This window comes from Pantherophis guttatus, chromosome 2 (genome assembly GCF_059756535.1).
Source record: "Pantherophis guttatus breed Tessera chromosome 2, ASM5975653v1, whole genome shotgun sequence".
Classification (NCBI taxonomy): Eukaryota; Metazoa; Chordata; class Lepidosauria; order Squamata; family Colubridae; genus Pantherophis; species Pantherophis guttatus.
In genome coordinates, this window is record NC_142064.1 from 174,538,836 (window position 1) to 174,554,559 (window position 15,724).

The following is a 15,724-nucleotide window of genomic DNA, read 5'->3' on the forward strand; positions in this document are numbered from 1 at the left end:
AAATTTTTACATATTCGATTTTAATTGGTTTTAAATTTTGTATATCTATGTGTTTTAATATGGCTGTACACCGCTCTGAGTCCTCCAGGAGAAGGGCAGTTTAGAAATCTAATAAACTCTAACTCTAAACTCTGCCACGCTCACCAAGACACGCCCACCAAGACACAACATGCCCACCAAGCCAGCTCACAGAACCGGTAGTAAAAAAAATTTGGATTTCACCACTGGTCTCATTTGTTTGGACACAGCATAGGATACACTTTTTTTTTCATTTTTCTGTTTTCTAGTGTTAGAGGTATAAACTACCCAGAGTTCCTGGGAGTCAGGTACTCCAATAAAATAAATAAATATTATGTGAATAGTGATATGTTTTGTTAATCCCAATTTAGTATTAGTCTACTGTATGAAGTTAGCTAGTGAATATTCAAACAGCTTAGAAGCATATTTCAAATATTTCATCAGCTAACCATCTGAGTTGGGAGTTCACTGAAAAGCAATCCTAATTTGGCTGCATGGAGGTCCAAGTTCAGACATTACAACTTCTGGTTGATATTGCGGTGCTGTCGGACATGAAGAGCGGGGCTCCACGAAATTGCGACGAATCCCTCTGCTGGAGGGCCCCATAAGGGGCTACAGTCACCCTGTAGGGGTGACGAAGAGTGGAGGGGTGTCCTGCAGGTCGTGGAGAGTGGCAGCTCTCCTGTTTGACCCAGGGCTAATTCCCTCTCAGCTGACAACGAAGAGGAATAGCAGCCATTATGGCTGCTGTGAAGCTGGGGCAGCCAAAGAAATAAGAATGTGCTGGAGCAGTGTAGATGAACAGTGTCTGTAACTGGGTGAGGTGAGTTTTTTCTATCTAAAACCTACCTCAAAGAAAATTAATTCTGGAAAAGAGACTCCTTGGAAAGTTTGTTTAAGAGGCGAACAATTACAGAGAAAAAAAATACAGACCCAAAAGAAAATATTTCAAGAAGTGAAAATGCAAAACCTTTAAAAACATAGAAAGATTGGACCTCTAATTTTTACTGGCAATAAGGCATTTTAAAATGCTGGAATTACCTGTTAGAATTTTGATTATGTCTGTTGTTCACAAACGGAACCTGTTAGAATTTGTGCAGCCTTGAAGTTAAGCTGAATGAAGGTGTCATCTACTACTGAATGAAATAGACAGTATACTTCTACAACTCTGGGAAAAATACTGATAAGACAGAGGAAAATGTGGAAATAATATCTGCTGTGCTATCAATTGCTCTATATTTAACTGCTCCAAGACTACTAGAGTTCTAATGGTGAAAACACAGAAGGCATCTAATTAAAGTGCCTTTCAAACATCAGGAGTTATGATTGAATTTATAGAGTGGATTTAAGGAGACATTTGGAAATATTCCTGGATTACCTAAAAAGAGCTAAATTGACTAACTGTGGGACATAAAGAACTATATTACTGTATTCCCTCAGGGGCAACATCTGGACTGAGTAAATGGTTCTCAGATCGACTTTCGGAGATCAAAGATAATTGAGACTCTGCGGCAGTGATAGACCACTGACAGATTATTGAGCTATACTAGGACTTATTAAAAGAAGACAAGATGTTTCAGCAGGGGGAAATAAGTGGGTTTCCCAAAAAAATGGAATTTTTCAAAGCATTTATGATATCATGACAAGGAATCACAGGGAGATAATGAATTTAATGAATATCATAAATGGGAAGCTAGAAAGTGTTCCACAAGACATAATGAATTATGATCAAAAAGCCCAGGAAATAGAGGAGATAATAGAGAGACCAGGGGAAAAGATAGAATGAACAAAGCAACAAATAAAACAAGAAGATAAGAAAGAGAAGACAATAAAAACTTATGAAGCAATTCAGGGAAAATACATGCTAAAAGACCAAAAAATGATACTGGATAAACAGAAAGATATCTTTGAAAAGAAAATAGTGATTTGCGCAGATCCTCTGGAGTCTTGGCAGCAAAAGATAGTAGAGAGGGAAGAAATACCTAAGCTAACCAGGAAAGTGGTAGATAGAGATGAAGACCCAAGGGAAGAATTTGGGAGGCAAATTAAAAATGAATAAGAATTGAAATATTAAAATGGGCAAGAGATGATGGATAGAGGAAATGTTATGTAACGCAAGATTGGCTTTATTAGGAGCTAGAACTGAGGCAGAAATAAGAAATGGGGGAATGTTCTGCATATTTTTATATAATATACTAAAAGTAATAACTAGATATAAAGATTAGATGTTGAAAGATGGTGACATTTTGTATGTTTTAATGATATTGTTATGGTCATTGGAATGGGGGACTAAAATGTTGAACAACTAAATAATGAAGGCCTACTTTATAACAAATGTGTATAATAACATTATAATTATATAAGTATGATCTAAATAAAAATAATATTAATACTATCGTTACTACTTGTATTTAAATGAATGATACCCAGATCTTCACTGTTCATGTATTGATATTGATATATATTCAAAAAATAAAAAATATATATTAAAAAAAAAGACATTACACCAATTTATTAAATTATTCTCCTTGCTCAGTTTTGTTTGAACTAAATGCTCACTTGGGAGAAGATAGCCGAGAAAAGCAATTTACTCTGTAGAATGTAATATATATTTTAGAATCTTAAGTCTTGGACACCAAAGTATATAATGATCAACTGTTTGACTATCCAAGCCAAGTAAAATGTGCCTTCAATGTTTTTAGTATTTTGTCATCCTTTCCTCCCTTTTTTGCTGGTCTTGTTATGCAGAGCATTAACAGGTCATCTTAATACCCTCCATATCATTCATTTAGAACAAATGCATTGGATTTTAAATTTATTTTATTTTTCTCACTGGCAGGTCTGGGTACAGACCTCAGTCTGACTACACAGTCAGCTGACCTACCTCCCAAAGAAAGGGATCAAGAGCGAGGCAGGCCTAAGGATCGGAAGCACCACCACCATCATCACCACCATCATCACCATCACACATCTTCTGACAAGGAGCGATATTCACAAGAGAGGCATGAATATAGCCGGCCTCGATCCAGAGATCGACGATGGTCCCGTTCACCCAGTGAAGGCCGAGAACATGTGCCTCATAGGCAGGTTGGTATGGCTTTCCGTTCCATATTGTGCTTCTAAGGACTAAAACAAGTGCCTTTAGTATTCAGAAATGTCTATTTGCTTCAAGAGTGTCAAATTCCGGTTATCCATCTGTTGTGTAAACATGCTAATGATGATTAGTCTGCATTGTTTTACAACCTTGGTTCAGTATGAAAATTGTCTTGCGGGATTAAGTATCTAAGTTTCAGCCAATCAGTTGTTTCTGAAAGATCACAGCTACTTTTTGCAATTACAACTATCTCTGCCAGTTCTCCTCTGCAGTGTTTGGTACTCAGAGTATATTTTCAGGATATGGGTTTGTTACCACCAGTTTTACCGTAAGATAAATTTTTGCTATTTTCTCAATGGTAGAAGCAGAGATGAGGCCCTATCCAGTGGTGGGTTCCAAATTTTTTTACTACCAGTTCTGTGAGTGTGGCCTGGTGGGCGTGTCAGGGCTTGGTGGGCGTGGCATGAGAAGGATACTGTAAAATCTCCATTTCCTCCCCAATCCAGGGGAAGGTCCCCATTTCCTCCCGATCAGCTGGGACTCAAGAGGCAGAGAATAGATGGGGGCGGGGCCAATCAGAATTTTTACTATCGGTTCTCTGAACTACTCAAAGTTTCCGCTACCGGTTCTCCAGAACTGGTCAGAACCTGTTGCAACCCACCTCTGGCCCTATCTAACACTGTGCCCTAACTAACAAAATGAAATTCTGTGTAGAGAAAAGTAAAGTCTTACACTTAGGCAAGAAAAACCAAAAGTACACATGTAGACTGGGTGAAACCAGACTTAATAGCAGTAACTGTGAGAGGGATCTTGGAGTCTTAGTGGACAAGCAATTAAATATGAGCCAATAGTGTGCAGCGGCAGCCAAAAATAGCCAATGCAGTCCTAAATTGCATTAACAGAGGGATACAATCAAAATCAAGTGAGATACTAATACCATTCTATAAAGCCTTAGTAAGACCACACTTAGAATACAGAATACAGTTTTAGTCACCACACTATAAAAAAGATGTTGAGACTCTAGAAAGAGTGCAGAGAAGAGCAACCAAGATGATTAGGGGACTGGAGGCATACGATGAACGGTTGCAGGAACTGGGCATGGCTAGTCTAGTGAAGAGAAGGACCACGGGAGGCATGATAGCAGTGTTCCAATATTTGAGGGGCTGCCTGCCACAGAGGGGAGGGGGTCAAGCTATTTTCCAAAGCACCTAAAGGCCAGACAAGGAATAATGGATTGAAACTGATCAAGGAGAGATTCAACCTAGAAATCAGGAGGAACTTTCTGACAGTGAGAACAATCAACCAAAGGAACAGCTTGCCTTCGGTAGTTGTGGGAGTTTCATCACTGGAGGCTTTCAAGAAGAGACTGGACTGCCACCTGTCAGAAGTGTAGGGTCTCCTGCTTGGGCAGGGAGTTGGACTAGATGACCTGCAAGTTCCCTTCCAACTCTGTTAATCTGTTAAATTATCTAGATAGAAATAGATAACAAGGTATTCAGTGGTGGGTTGCTACCGGTTCGCTCTGGATCGGGTGAACCAGTAGTGGCGGTCGTGGGAAGCTACGCCCGTCCGCCCAGAAGCTTCTGTGCATGTACAGAAGCATTGTGCGCGTGTGCGCGTGCACGAGCAAAATGGGTAGCAAACTAAATTGAAACCCACTACTGAAGGTATTGGCATATAAGATCTCTGTGAGATACACTGCCTGACTGCCTGCACTCCTTAGGTTCACTTGCAGATCCCAATTCCATTGCCAGTTTTAAAATAAAACAATTTGTCGGTTTACTGAATTTCTGTACATAAAATGAGAGCAAGACAATTATTTTGTCTTTCTTCTTAACCAGCACCAGATTTTCATTTAGCTATTTTCATAGCTTACAATTCTGGATAGATATGAACTTGGATCATTTTTGTGCTTCTTCAACCTACAGATTTATATCCTTCTGATATAGTATTCGTTTTTGTTTTCTGATTTTGCTTTTCTTAAACTAAAAATACTCAATTAATTTGTCCTCCTATTTAATTTGCCTTGGTACACTAATAGTTCTAGTTATTTGTGTACTTTGCCCATGTTATTCTTTTTTTTTACAGCAGAATATCATAAGCTTGCTGTTTTAAAATGAATTCATAAAATGATATTTGGAGTATTGTAAGATAGAGCTTGTGATATCCCAGCTGCCAAATATCTATCCAAATGGCCTGTATCTCCAAAGGTAAACACTTAGGCATTTGTTACATTTATTAGATGGCTTGAGAATTATTCAAATTGTGGGTCTACATATTTAATTTTTGCTCAGAATTGGTTTTATTTTTGGAACAACAAAAAACATGATTGGCCCTGGACAGAATAGATGGAACCAATGAGATTCCCTTGCCAAATAAATAAATACACTATGACTGACTCCATTGACTGGGAAAATCAGTTTGGGCTAACTTTAAAATTGGAATCTTTCTAGTATTCACATCAACAATTGTAGAACAAATTATAACTATCCTCAGCCAGTATTACAATTTTCAGATTTAGGGAGACACGCTGTGAGCAATTTTTATTGTTTTTTCAAAGTCAACTTAGTTGTTATTATTATTAGTTCAATTTATATGCCGCCTTTCTCCGGAGACCCAGGGCGGTTTACAATGCATTTTTTAAAAATCATTATAAAAACATTTAAAAATTAAAACATTAAAACCCATTCACACCATTCATGGCCGGATATCACAAGATCGCAACAGTGAGATCAACGGCCCCAGGCCTGCCGAAAAAGCCAGGTCTTCACCGCTTTTCAGAAGGCCAATACGGTGGGGGTGGTCCGGAACTCAGGAGGTAACTGGTTCCAGAGAGCTGGAGCAGCCACAGAGAAGGCCCTCCCCCGCGGGCTCACCAGCCGGCATTGTTTAGCTGACAGGACCCGGAGGAGACCAACTCTGTGGGATCTTACCAGTCGCTGGGAGCTAGGTGATAGAAGGCGGTCTCGAAGATAATCTGGCCCTGAGCCATGTAGGACTTTAAAGGTAATAACCAACACCTTGAATTGTGCCCAGAGACCAATAGGGAGCCAGTGCAGCTCGCAGAGAATTGGTGTAATGTGGGTGTATCTATGTGCATCCACGATAGCTCGCGCAGCTGCATTCTGGACCAACTGTAGTCTCCGAAAACTTTTCAAGGGTAGCCCCATGTAGAGCGTGTTGCAATAATCTAACCGTGAGGTGACAAGGGCATGAGTGACTGTGAGGAGAGCCTCCCGATCCAAGTAGGGTCGCAATTGGTGCACCAGGCGAACTTGTGCAAAGGTCCCCCTAGCCACAGCTGTCAGATGTTGCTCTAATCTTAGCTATGAGTCTAGGAGGACACCCAAATTGCGAGCCCATTCTGAGGGGGACCAGAACCAAAGATGGACAATCAACATAGTCTTTAAGAGTCAGTACCCACAGCCACTCGGTCTTGTCTGGGTTAAGTCTGAGCCTGTTGACTCCCATCCAGATCCTCACAACCTCCAGGCACCGGCACATCACATCTACTGCATCACTGAATTGACGCAGGGTAGAGATATAATGTCTCTGCTTTTTAGTATGCTGTCTAGATTTGCCATAGCTTTCCTCCCCAGGATCAAGCATCTTTTAATTTCTTGGCTGCAGTCCCCATCTGCGGTGATCTTGGAGCCCAGGAAAATAAAATCTGTCACTACCTCCATTTCTTCCCCATCTATTTGCCAGGAATTGAGAGGGCCGGATGCCATGATCTAAGTTTTCTTAATGTTGGGTTTCAAGCCAACTTTTTCACTTTCCTTCTTCACCCGCAAGAGGCTCTTTAGTTCCTCTTCGCTTTCTGCCATTAGAGTGGTATCATCGGCATATCTGAGGTTATTGATATTTCTCCCGGCAATCTTAAGTCCAATTTTTGATTCATCCAGCCCCGTCTTTCTCATGATGTGCTCTGCATATAAGTTAAATAGGTAGGTGACAGTATATAGCCTTGCCAGACTCCTTTCCCAATTTTGAACCAATCAGTGGTTCCGTGTCCAGTTCTCACTGTTGCTTCTTGACCCGCATATAGGTTTCTCAAGAGACAAATAAGATGGTCTGGTTCTCCCATCTCTTTAAGAACTTGCCACAATTTGTTGTGATCCACACAATCAAAGGCTTTAGCATAGTCAATGAAGCAGAAGTAGATGTTTTTCTGGAACTTCCTAGCTTTCTCCATGATCCAGCGTATGTTGGCAATTTGATCTCTAGTTCCTCTGCCTCTTAGAAATCCTGCCTCTACTTCTGGTAGTTCTCGATCCACATATTGCTGGAACCTAGCTTGTAGGATTTTAAGCATAACCTTACTAACATTCTTTGGCACTGTCTTTCTTTGGAATTGGAATGTAAACTGACTTTTTCCAATCCTGTGGCCACTGTTGAGTTTTCCAAATTTGCTGCCAAATTGAGTGTAGCACTTTTACTGCGTTGTCTTTTAAGATTTTGAATAGCTCAGCTGGAATACTGTCTCCTCCACTAGCTTTGTTGTTGCTCAGATTTCCTAAAGCCCATTTGACTTCACATTCTAAGATGTCTGGCTCGAGGTCAGTGACCACCCCATCATGGTTATCAGGGATGTTAAGCTCGTTCTTGTATAGTTCTGTGTAATTTTGCCACCTCTTCTTAATCTCTTCTGTCTTTGTTAGGTCCCTGCCATTTTGGTTCTTTATCATGCCCATCTTTGCATGAAACATTCCCTTCGTATCTTCAATTTTCTTGAAGAGATCTCTGGTCCTCCCTATTCTATTGTTTTTTTCTATTTCTTTGTATTGTTCATTTAAGAATGCATTCTCCTAGCTATTCTCTGGAATTCTGCATTCAGCTGGATGTAACTTTTCCTTTCTCCCTTGCCTTTCACTTCCCTTCTTTCCTCAGCTATTTGCAAAGCTTCCTCAGACAACTATTTTGCTTTCTTGCCTTTCTTTTTCTTTGGGATGGTTTTACCCATCCCAAAGAGGATGGCTACCTCTTATACAATGTTGCAAACCTCCGTCCATAGTTCTTCAGGCACTCTGTCTATCAGATCTAATTCCTTAAATCTATTTGTCACCTCTACTGTATATTCATCAGGGATATGATTTATTTCATACCTGAGTGGCTTAGTGCTTTCCTCTACTTTCTTCAATTTAAGTCTAAATTTTGCAACAAGAAGCTCATGATCTGAGCCACAGTCAGCTCCTGGTCTTGTTTTTACTGTCTGTATCGAGCTTCTCCATCTTTGGCTGCAGAGCACATAGTCAATCTGATTTCTGTGTTGACTGTCTGGTGATGTCCATGTGTAGAGTCTTCTTTTGGGTTGTTGGAAAAGAGTATTTGCTATGACCATCGTATTATCTTGACAGAATTCTATTAGCCTGTGCCCTGCTTCATTTTGTACTCCAAGGCCAAACCTGCCTGTTATTCCTGTTATCTTTTGGCTTCCTACTTTAGCATTCCAATCCCCCATAATGACAAGGACATCATTTTTTGATATTAATTCTATAAGGTGCTGTAGGACTTCACAGAACCAGTCAATTTCATCTTCTTCAGCACCAGTGGTTGGGGCATAGACTTGGATTACTGTGATATTGAATGGTTTGCCTTGAATTCGAACTGGGATCAGTCTATCATTTGGGGGATTGTATCCCAGTATTGCTTTTCCTACTCTTTTATTGATTATGAAAACTACTCCATTTCTTCTGAGGGATTCTTGCCCACAGTAGTATACCTGATGGTCATCTGAATTAAATTCACCCATTCCTGTCAGTTTTGGTTTGCTGATACCTAAGATGTCGATGTTCAGTCTTTTCATCTCTTGTTTGACCATGTCCAGCTTGCCTTGATTCATGGATCTTACATCCCAGGTTCCTAGGGAGCATCGGACTTTCCTTTCACCACCAGATGCATCCACAGCTGAGCGTTCTTTCGGCTTTGGCCCAGTCGCTTCACTCTTTCTGGTGCTACTAGTACTAGCCCTCTGCTCTTCCCTAATAGCATATTGGACATCTTCCAACCTGAGGGGCTCATCTTCTGGCATCATTTTTTTTTCTCCTTTTGGTACTGTCCATGGGGCTTTCATGGCAAAGATACTGGAGTTGGTTGCCATTTCCTTCTCCAGTGAATCACGTTTTGTCAGAACTCTCTGCTATGACCTGTCCGTCTTGGGTGTCCCTGTATGGCATAGCTCATAGCTTCATTGAGCTACACAAGCCCCTTCGCCACAACAAGGCAGTAATCCATGAAGGGATTGCTATTGCTACAATATTTCTAATTCCTATATAAGGGAATATTATATTCACAGTGGCTTCATCTTGTTGTCATTCACTTTGTTGGCTCTTATCTAACCGCCACTATATTATCCAGTGCTGCTTAAACATGTACTCAATCTTTCTTGACTAATACAAGATTGAGCTATAGAAGTTGATTACATTAGTATATTGAAGATACCTTACTCCAAAACTCCTAATGACATTCATCTATAGATACTGGATAGAGTTTAATGTTTACACAAACTTGGACTCATTCAATTCTCTTCAACTAAATTGAATCATAGAAGAGATTGAGAGGTTTTATTGTTGGATGACACATTTAAAGTATCTTATCTACAACTTTTGTCTTCAAAAGATGAAACTGATCCCATGATGCAGTATAAGGCAGTTCACGTAATACCTTATTAGGACTTAGTGGTGATGGGATATGGGGAAAGAACCATGCACAATTAAAGAGCAGCTGCAGGTTCCTGGCCAAACAGAATTGGTACCTATGCTGGAAACTGCAGTTCTAAACACCCTGTTAGCAGTGCTAAAAATCTGGCAATTTTGTCCCTTAAGCAATTTTTAAATATGCTATAGTGGGTATCTGGGACCTTCAGCATCTCATTTTAGTGGTAAATTTTATGAAGCTTTTTTCTTGCTATACTCCATACATCCTAATTCTCCATGATTTGTGATGTTTCAGAAAACTGCTTCCCCATGCTCAGGTTCATGCTATCAACAATTAGTGGACTTATTCCATTTTTTGACACATGCAGAGTATCTGGGATGCAGGGCTGAACCACAGACGTTTCTTGTGATATTGACCTCTCCAATTCTAAGTTAACACCTTAATCAGACCACCACATCCACTTGTACTACCCAGAAGCTATGACAATATGCTAGAGTCAAGCTGCCTTTTGCCAAGCCTCAAAGGCCTATCGGAATTTAAGTTATTTGTCTCAAGTTTCTTTTTGTCTCAAGTTGAGTCAAGAAATGTTCACTTTTTTTTCTATATGGTGGTAGTTATGATCTGAACTGTTAATGTGTTGATTTTTAATTAGATGAACTTTATTGAAAAAGCCCTGATGTGCTCCTTCATTCTGGAAGAGAGGAATTCCTGGGAGGGATAACTAAAGAAAACCAGGAGTTTATGCCAAGAGGATATAATTATAACAGGATCACCCAAGGTGTGAAGATCATCCTAGCTGCCAGCTAAAGCTAGTGGGCATCTATGTTGGGCAGCAGCAATATAGAATATGATGGAGGAAGAAAATTGCTAAAAAATCTAAAACTAAATTGCACTAAATCACTAAACAGCAAATGCCTCATTTCGTACTGCATAGGACAATGATAAATCATTCCTGTATTTTACCAAGAAAATTACATGGACAGAAAGAATAAAATGATTGACAATATATGCCACATTATTAGCCCCTTAGGTCAGATGGCACTCAGCAGGAGTGAGGAAGAACTGAAGAGCTTTCACGGTGCTAACAGTGTTTGTGACATGGCTAAATTAAAGCCTTCAGAATGTTTAGTTATTGATGTTGCCAGACAAGAAAACAATATCTGAAGTTGCAAACAAAGAATTACAATGAGAACAGGAAATGTAAGGACCATGAATATGAGAAAGTTCAACAAAATGAAAGGTGAAATGAATCAACATTTGACATCAAAGTCATCAGAATATTGAGATGGGATAGAATAAATTTGGAAAATTTCATTTAAAAGATCGCTGTTTATAAGTTCAGGATATTTAAGACAAAAAAGAAATGGCATTGCTTTCATCGTTAGGAAGGGTATAGCAAGAACAATCCTTAGTCATATCAAGTATTTATCAAATAATATCAATTAGTCTTTGTGGTCAACCTTTTAATATGGCAGTTATTCAAATGGATGATGCAAAAGAAAAGAAAGCTGATGAGTTTTATATGGTTGACTATATAAATCTGCCAAATAAATAAGTTCCAAGTTAAGCTAAAGTGGTAGAAGCCAACCAGCTTTCACACTGTGATATTGTGCATATATCCACAATTTCTTAAGGCATCATCACGAATTACTCTCTGAAATGTTGAATCTCATTAATTAGGAATGAATTTAAAGAACCTATTAAGGATGAATCTGAAAAGAGACTGCAAAGGTTCAAGAAACAGAGAAAAGCAAATTAGATGCCAGAGCAAACTGAAAATTATTATGAAGAAAGCAGAAACCAAAGACAATAAAGACAATATTCTCTGGAAGAAACTTAACAAAAAATTTCAGAAAGCTGTTAAAAGAGACAACAAGCAGTATTGCAATAGCAACTGTAAAGATGGAAGCAGCCATGGGAAAAGAAAGATCTTCCAAGAGATCTCTGAAACTCAGAAAAAATTTCAACCCTAAACTGATATGCTAAATAATGTCAAGGGACAAAGAGAAACTGATTTAAATAAGATAAAACAAAAATGGAAGGAGTATACTGAAATAATGTACAGCCAAGATGTTAACATCCAAGATACCTTAGAAAATATTCCTTATTTACAAGAACCTCTAGTATTAAACAGTGAAGTTAGATCAGCACTCTGGTCTTTATCAAGCCGAACGGCTACAGGAATTAATGAAATGCCTACAGAAATACGATAAGCAAGAGAAGAAGCATCAGTAAAGGTTATAACCAAGTATGCCAATAAATCTAGAGAACAATCTAGTGGCCAACTGGGTCAGTCTGCACACCAATAAAAAAAGGAGACTTAACAGTGTGCAAATTATAACACTATACACTTAATTTCACATGTTAGCAAACTAATATCTAGGATCATATAATGCAGATTACAGCCCTGCATGGAAATGGTGATGCCAGATATTCAATCTAGAAAAGGCCAAGAAACATAAGGCATTATTGCTGATGCATGCTGGATAATTTTTTTTAAAAAATTTGATTTATATGCCGCCCTTCTCCGGAGACTCGGGGCGGCTTACAGTGCGTTAAGCAATAGCCTTCATACTTTTGTATATTTTATACAAAGTCAGCTTATTGCCCCCACAAACTGGGTCCTCAATTTACCTACCTTAGAAAGGTTGGAAGGCTGAGTCAACCTTGAGCCTGGCAAGATTCGAACTTGCTTTAATTGCAGACAGCTGGTGTTAAATTACAGTGCTTTAGTCTGTAGAGCTATCCAGGCTCTTAATTGAGAAAGCCAAAAAAGAAGCTTCATTGATTATAAAAGGACCTTGGATTGGGTCAGTTATGTCAAGCTGTGGAATGTGCTCAGAAAAATGGAAATCCTAAAATATCACATTGTCCCATGTGAAACTTATATATAGGTTAGAAGGCCACAGCAAGGATAGAACATAGCAGAACAAGTTGGCTCTTGGTCAACAAAGGTGAGAGAGAAGGATTGTATATTCTCCCTTACTTATCCAATTTATATGTGGAATATATACAGAGGGAAGCTTAATTGAAAGGTGGGTGTGCTTTTAAATTGAAAGAAGAAATATCAATAATCTCTGCTTTTTTCATGACTACACTATAGCTGAAAATACAGATTATCTCAAGCTCTAGTAATGAAAGTCAAGGAGCACAATGGGAAAAAAATGGGATTAAAATCTGAAGTAGACCATACTAAAGACAACAGACACAGTAACCAGTCTTGGAATTAGGAAAGAAGATACTGAAGTGGTGGGTAGCTTCTATATTTTAGGGTCAATTATCAACAGGAATATGCTGCAGACTAGCACTTGGCCTAACAATGAAGGCTTTGGAAAAGCTATGCAGGTATAGGGATGTCTCTAAACCTACACCGATTATAATCACAGAGGCAATGAGTTTTCCCTGTGATGCTCTATGGAAGTGAAAGTTGGACTTTAAAAAAGCAGAATAAAAAGAATATTCTTTTCAACTGTGGTATTGGAGGAAAGTCCTGAGAATATCATGGATACCCAAGCAAATAAATAAAAGTACCATTGTAGAAATCTTCCTAAAGTTCTCACGAGGTACCAATGAGTAGATTCAAATTATCACAGTATGCACACATGGCATGAAGATATAGCTCTCTGGAAAAGTCTGTAATGCTGGGAAAAGGTAGAAGGAAAGATCAACAAGCAAGGTGGATGGACTGAACTGCAGTGGCAACCAATTCACAATTGGAAAACCTAAAGGACAAAGCTGGGGATAGATCCACCTAGAAAAATTCTATTTTATGTGAAGCCTGATGGTACATGAGCAATCATCAGGGCTAGAGGCTAGATTAAAAAATACTGTCATGTAAGGTAACTGTAGTGATTTGCCTTTTTATACCCTTGAACATCCTCTTTCGAAATTCTGTAGATGTGTATCCCAAAAATATGGCAGTAAATATAGGCCAGTGTGATTAATAGTTAAAATGGTTGGAGTGTGGTGGTCCAAATTCTGCACCATGTTCAGCCATGAAGTTCACTGGGTAATTAAGGACTAGTCATTTTCTTCAGCCCAACCAAGCTCACCAGGTGTTAGCTGTAGGAAAAAAAATAACTTATCTGAGCTTTGTTATGTGCATATACTAGAAATAGAAATAGAATACTAGTAGAAATAGAAATTCTAGCTACTACGCTCGTCTCAACAGATATTGTTGATATCTGTCGTCTCAACAGATATTTTTATAGTTTATATGTTTGATGAGTAAGTAGCATTTGGGCAACTCATGTCAGAATTCTATGAAAAATCAGGATCAGCAGCAGTTTTTATCTAAAAAATAGTGTTGCCTATATGAGAATCTATACATGACTTCTTCATGCATAAAAATAGATGCATATGATATCAGTGTTCTTACTTTGGGCCCAATGTCTGAGGAAACATACTTTTCTACAGACAACATAATTCATCCTAGTCTAAAACCCATACTTTTGGTACAATCTAGCCAAGCACAAGACGCCTTTTTAACTTGTATCATCACTAAATAATATTTGCTATCTGTTTTGACATCAAAGGTTCCCTGGATCAAGTCATTGTATTCCAAGGATCACATATCCTCTTCAAGAGGCACCTGGCATTAAAAGTATTTATTTATTTAGTATAAAATACTAAATAATATTGAGGATAAGGCTTATTTGGCATGATGGCCCAGGGCTTCCCTGCTGATGATGGCCCAAGCTATACAAGATGGTTTAACACAGCTTGGCTTTTCAGTGTCTTCCAATGTCTTGTCACAGGATATTTAAGATTCTTGCAGAAATTGATCTGCTCATACCATCAACCCTATGGATACAATGAAAAGGATAACTGAGAAGATTTTCCACATTGTAGCAGGGCATCTGCTATGCCAACGAATTATTGAGATCAAGTTAGTCTGTGCTTCTAAAACCATGCAGGTGCTGTGAGCACCTATTGTCAGGCCTACTTATTTAGTTCAAAGACTTGAAATTTGTTGATGAAAGATTGTTTCACATGAAGATGTCAAGAGTGTCAGCTAGTTGTACATTACTCTGTTTATAATTGTGAAATGTATCTTGCTTAGAGTGCATATTTAATTTTTGAGTTCATTTATATTAACAACATTCATATAGCAGGAGAAAATCTCAAGTAAACATCTTGAATGACCTCTGTGACATCAAGTTATTGAAGCATAAAGGATGGGGAATTAGAGCGGCTGCAAGTGTAGCACACAAATCATGAAAGCATACACAAGCCCTTACTTTGAAAACTCGTCAAATAATTGCTACGTATGTATTAATAATGTTGAGATCCATAAGTCTAATAGTCTCAGTCTTGAACATTTCTGGGAATTTATGTTTCTTGCAACATACCTTATTTTCAGGGATACTGTGAAGAGCTGGATAGAAATCTTATTTGGAGGAAACTCTATACATCAAAATGTAGTTAACTGGGAATTGCTGCTGAAGATGGATTGTTAGTTGGCTCTGACCTCTGGGCTCTATTATGTCAAAGAGGCCCACATTGCTCAAGATCTTCTGAGAACATGGCTTACCCAAAAGCTTTACCATAAATAGGCTATTAATTTACTTCACACACACCCTTGATGAGTCAAAAAAGTGAAAGTCAAAGTGATGGCTCTTGATGGTGGTCCCTAATGCGTCACAAGTATTTTGACAGCTAGCCATGGTCCAGATTACCCCGAGTTTTGCTCCCTGAACAGCAATATTTTTGCTATTACTCCATTTATTTAGCAAAGACAAGCTATATTACAGAACTGTTTTTCCTTCATGGACTTCATTGCCTTTTAGGAAATCTGTGGTGGGGCTTTATGTTGGATTGAAGTACTGTGTATGCAGTGAAAATAATGCACAATCTTATCATTAGCATGTAAGCAACATGAGCAGAAGATTGATGATCAAAGGTATTTCAGGTACAGGACATCAACACTAGAGTCTCTTTCAAGAGTTTGGCTGT

General features: G+C 38.7%; 1 protein-coding gene across 4 annotated transcripts in view; it reads left to right on the plus strand.

Moving 5' to 3' along the window:
• The window catches only part of CACNA1A (calcium voltage-gated channel subunit alpha1 A), a 360,780-nt gene that overhangs the window by 342,907 nt on the left and 2,149 nt on the right, over nt 1-15,724 (plus strand). For all 4 annotated transcript variants that reach the window (XM_087887342.1, XM_087887339.1, XM_087887340.1 and 1 more), the window contains one exon: nt 2,858-3,105. In XM_087887342.1, the coding sequence (XP_087743468.1) occupies nt 2,858-3,105 (248 nt within the window). The remainder of the gene's footprint in view (nt 1-2,857; nt 3,106-15,724) is intronic.